Source organism: Penaeus chinensis, chromosome 22 (assembly GCF_019202785.1).
Source record: "Penaeus chinensis breed Huanghai No. 1 chromosome 22, ASM1920278v2, whole genome shotgun sequence".
Lineage (NCBI taxonomy): Eukaryota > Metazoa > Arthropoda > Malacostraca > Decapoda > Penaeidae > Penaeus > Penaeus chinensis.
The window spans coordinates 11,483,905-11,489,285 of record NC_061840.1 but is presented as its reverse complement, the minus strand read 5'-3'; the positions used below and the strand labels follow the sequence as shown (position 1 = coordinate 11,489,285).

The window sequence follows — 5,381 nt, the reverse complement described above, 5'->3', positions numbered from 1 at the left end:
CTCCTCCCAGTCGACGGCGCAGCAGCAGTACCAGCGGCAGCAGGGCACGCCCACGTCCCCCCTAGGAGGCCCCCCGACCACCACGGCGCCGCCCCCGCCTGTGTGCCTGTCCTCGCCCGTCACCGTCACCTACACGCCCGTGCTCACCTCCGACGACGACCTGGCGATCCCGCCCGAGGCCTCCACCACCTCCGCCACGTCGACCACCACCACCGTCACCACCACCACGTCCTCCTCCTCCTCCTCCATAGGGTTCAGCTCCTCCTCCTCCTCCTCCGTCACCACAAGCGTCACCTTCTCCTCCACCTCCACCTGCTCCTCGTCCTCCGCGCCGTCGCCCGTCAGCGTCGTCAGCGTCGCCGTCACGCCCAGACCGAGGACGATCCTGCCGTCGCACTCCTCCCTCATGCCCCCCACCCCCTCCACCACCCCCTCCCCCTCGTCCCCTTCCTCCATCACTTCGTCTACCTCATCTTCGTCTTCGTCGGCCTCCATCACGGGCGTCGCGGGGGGAGGCCCGGCGGACGTCGACAGAAGACCCAGCGGGACCAGTCACGCCGGGGAGCTGGAGGACATCCACGAGGAGCCGCCGTACGAGAACACCACTCTGCCCCCGCCAGGTGAGGCTCTGCTCCCGAGGGCGCAGCCTTCTCTCTCGCGCTCCCTCGGCTGAAGCTGTCTTTGCTATTTCAGTCTTCAGCTGACAACTTTCAAGGTTTTTTATTCAGGTGAAATAAGTCAGGGTGAGTCTCTTCCTATATTTCCTTCGTTTCCTTATCGTTATTTAAATCTGCTGAATTATGTTCCTAAGGCATTCGTTGCTGTATTGCGTCTGTAGGTAAGTGTCTTCTATCTTTGTCCGTTATACGGACAAAAATCAATCTTTCTTTTCCCACATACGAATTATATACAAAAGAAGACATATACGAGAATGGCAGATATCTATGCATTTATATCCAGTTTAAACAAACCTTTTCACTCTTGCTCAACAAACTGACCATTTTCTTTTCCAACTCATTGCCATACATTTCCCTTATCAACCGTTTGATAGAAAACGGAGCATCAATAGGGCCATTATTTTCCTCAAGTGTCTTCATACCTCGCTCTTTCCGCAGTTTGTTCATCGACCGCGAGGAAGTCTGCGACGGACTCCGACCTTCCGAACTTCCCTGCGCCTTCTGCACCGCCGCTGGCCTTGATCACGAAGTCTCTCTCGGCCGACAGGAGGTGAGGAAGGGGCACGAGTTTCATTACTTTATTCTGAAAGCGTAATGTGTAAAGTAGGTTGTATTTGAATATGGCTTATTATTGTTGTTGATTTTGTCATATATGTCAGATTTGTCTTTATTAATTATTCTGTCTGAAGTTACAAACGCACACACACACACACACACACACACACACACACACACACACACACACACACACACACACACACGCACACACACGAACACACACACACACCCCCTTTCATCATCCTATCTCCCTCCCTTAAATTTACCCTTAAAAAGCCCCCCTCCACCCTTACACCCACCCTCCCTTCTGAACCCCACCCACAAGCCCCTTAACTCACCCTCCCGTCCCGCCCACCAGCATGAACGTCTCTGAGGGCGCGGGCGAGGGCGAGGACGCCCACACTGCGTACGAGAACCTGCACATGGACTACCTAGCGACGCTGACGCAGGAGGGCTTCGCGCAGGACGCCGTCATCCGCGCTCTGGTCATCACGAGGAACGACATCGTGATGGCCAGGGACATCCTCAGGGAATTCGCCTCCAAGAGAAATTAGGGAGAGAGCGGGAAGGAAGGATGGAGAAGGAGGGAGAAGGAAAGAGGGAAAAGGAATGAGAAGGAAGGTTAAAAGCGCAGATTTTGGTGGTGATGGCGTAGTGAGGGAGAACATAGAAAGGGCGGGAAGGAGGGGAAGAGAAGGAGTGAGATGGAGGAAGACGGAGAAAGAAGAGAACATATTGTAAAAAGCAAAGAAGAAGAAGAGAGAAAGAGAGAGAGAGAGAGAGAGAAAGAGAGAGAATACGAAGGGATTGATTTATTGGTGAAGTACAGACTGAGAATGGGAAAGATAAAAGGAAAAATGAACGATGTTGAAAATGCAAAGAGAAGAGTTAAATAATATGTGAAGCGAAAGAGAGAGAAGGATGGGGGAATATCAGAAAGGGAAATAAAATGCTAGAAGATAAATTGAAAGTGAATAGTAATAAAAATGATAAAAAAAAAAGCAATGAAAATAGTGATAATATAATTATATATACGTATGCCTTGTAATTTAGCGAGATGTGACAAGTGGTTCCCCCTCTGAAGACATTACTGAAACGGGCAAGAAAAAAAATAAATATTGTAAGATAACAAAATAAAAAGTGCTAAAGTGTATAGATATAAGTAAAACGAGGAATTTACAACCAATGTCTAAGTGCTGAAGTGTCTGGATCGTGTTATTGTGATCTTCATTTGCTTTCGTCGTAAAATCGGTTTTCTTTCTCTTTGTCTCTCTATTGCCTCTCCTCTCCCCCCCTCCCTCCCCAAGTGAATGCAAAATAAGGAAACAAGTATAAAACTTTTAGGGTTTTTATTCCCGTTAAAAAAAGTGTTTTAACTATGGTGCTCTCCGGAGAATTTAATATACTGTTATAGATATTACACCAAAAATAATATATATATACATATTAAAAACAGGTCAGTGTTGCGTTTTTACTTTATTTTATTATTACTATTTTTCTTTGACGAGGAGAACATCCCTTTGGCGGGCGTTCGTTTTCCTTACATGTAGATTGTTGAACAGGAACCAATGTAATTATAACTATATTTATATCTTATTCTATTTACTAGAAACGCGTACAATCAAGCATAGAAAGTGGTTTGTGTTGGCATTCTAGCATGTGAGCACAGAACCCTTGCGTTTTTAATCATGTAGTACAATGTGTTCTTATCTATACTCTGACACGGATTTAGTGTCGATGGTGTGAGTTGCCAGTTCGCGGCAATTTGTTTTTTGTGCCAATTGTTACCTGATAGGACAGGAAATTTTAGGGAGGAAGATAAATAAATAATTAAAGAAGAACAAGTAAGAGAACAACGCGCAATGATATAAGCATTAACAAGTTTTAAATAATTAAATCTGTACCTGTGACTAGGCATCCCAGAGTACCCGTTGGCGGGCGAAGTGGGGGGAAAAGAGGAAATCTAGGGGACATAAATGGGTTAGTTTTTGAGGGGAAATAAGACTGGCGAGGCAGATCTTAGGGAGAAATGAAGATTATACAAAAGAAAAAAAAATGTAGGGGAGAAATTGGTAGTATTTCAGGTTTAGACATGGAGAAAACGGGAATAAAAAAACAAAACAAACCCAACAAGAATGATTCACACAGTATTATTGGATCCAAAACAACAACATAAAAATAGCAGATAGTTTTACGGAAGGCAAGGGAATTAAAGACACAGTTCGCAAGATAATCATGATATATGAAGGTGCAATAATTTTCCCCCAATTCCTCAGTTCTCCCCCACTTTGCGAAACCTGCGAGAGACTCCGACATTCGACCTAATCCTAACCTATTTCAGGATTATGTTCGACGAAAATATGTGAGATAAAAAATGAGAGAAAAAAAAAAATACAAGAAAAATATATAACAAAGAAAACAGCTTATTTATTTGTTGTTCAAAGATACGATGATAACAAGAACTTCGGTCTCTCAGACATCCAAAACTTGACTTAAGGAGCTACCAACAGATGCAATTACAACAGACCCGCTGGTGTGTACATACGTTATATAGACGGTATATATGTATATCTGAAGGAATTCTCCGTATCAATTTTTGCTCTGATTGTGCCGTATTGTTGGCACTGTACACTCCTTACACCGGAAATATGGTGTCCCTCTTAATTTTCTACAGTGAGATCAACATAGTCACAATTCCCTTTATTAAAACCCTAGTTATTTCCGTTCACTGTTATCATTATTATTATCTGTTTCCATTTTTAGTGTGCGTGAGCATGTTGGTGTATGTGTATCCTTGCATACACAGATACCATTTACGCAAATGAGATTTCTTTAAGAACGAAGTCAGTATCACACACACATACACGCATATATAAATATATAGACAAACATTTTTTCTTTCTTTTTTATTAGACTGGATAAGTGTTTCATTTTTTTTCTTTTATTATTATTTCTCAGTATTTTTTTCTGGTGTCTGAATTAAACTGAAAATCGAGGGCCGGGTGTAATAGACAAATAGAGATAAACGTACGTAAAATTAGTCTACTTAACGATGAAAAACGAAAAAGTTAAATGTAATGAAAAACATAGATGTATCTTACATCAATTAGAGATTTGTTCTTGAAATACAAAGTGGTCTTAACTGAGAGAAGGAAAAAGAGAAAGCAATTTATTACTGCAATTGGCTGCCAATTTTACATATTTGCGCAGAATTAATAGGTACATAAAGAAGGGATGTAAGGAAGGGCAAATTATTAGTTTCAGTATATCGATGCTAATGGTGATGATGGTGATAATAATGATAATGATAGTGATAGTGATAATGGTGATAATATTGGTTAAGTTAAAAATGATGATAATGCTAATGGTAACAATAATAATAATAACGATAATAATAATAATAATAATAATAATAATAGTAATAATGATAATAATATTGATAGTAATAATAATAATGATAATAATGATGATAATGATAATGATAATGAGGATAATTATAATAGTAATTATGATAATAATGATAAAAATAGTGATAATGATAATGATAGAAATAATGATAATCATAATGATGATAATAGTGATAATATTAAAGATAATTATAATATTAATGATAATAATGATAACTATCTTAATAATAACGGTAATAGGGATAATTATTATGATAACGGTAATGACAGTAGATATAATATTACTATTAATAATGAATTTTACTTCCATCGCTATTATCACCATGTTATTATTACTATTATTAGTAACATTCTTATCATTCATCACTGGCATTAACAATATCACTATCATCACTATATTTAACGTGAAATTACGAAGCAGGCGCGGGGAAAAAGCACAAAGGCACAAAGGCACAAAGTATCCTCTGTTACGTCCCCCCCCCCCCCAAAAAAAAAAGAAGAAAAAAAAAGGGAAAAAAAAACGCGTCTGAAAGTAACTGAAGATGTCATTCAGCTGAAGGTTAATCTCAGGGAAGCAGGTATCGTAAACTTATTTAGTAAAGGACCAGCCCTTTCCCGCGGATTTTGGCGGTGTCGAGAATTTCTCCGCTTTAAGTTTTTATTTTCATTTTTTTTTTTAAAGATTTCATTTTAATGCAAATATGAAAATGAAGAAGAAAATGGAGCTTGATTATAGCTA

At 40.5% G+C, this 5,381-nt stretch overlaps 1 protein-coding gene across 1 annotated transcript in view; it reads left to right on the top strand.

The window, feature by feature from the left end:
- LOC125037205 (E3 ubiquitin-protein ligase CBL-like) overlaps nucleotides 1-3,276 on the top strand; it is a 68,587-nt gene extending 65,311 nt beyond the window's left edge. Inside the window, exons 12-14 of the mRNA XM_047630255.1 lie at nucleotides 1-620; nucleotides 1,116-1,227; nucleotides 1,594-3,276. The exon at nucleotides 1-620 is cut by the window's left edge and continues 298 nt beyond it. Of these exons, the coding sequence (XP_047486211.1) occupies nucleotides 1-620; nucleotides 1,116-1,227; nucleotides 1,594-1,789 (928 nt within the window). The 3' untranslated portion in view covers nucleotides 1,790-3,276. The remainder of the gene's footprint in view (nucleotides 621-1,115; nucleotides 1,228-1,593) is intronic.
- Nucleotides 3,277-5,381: the final 2,105 nt, after the last annotated feature.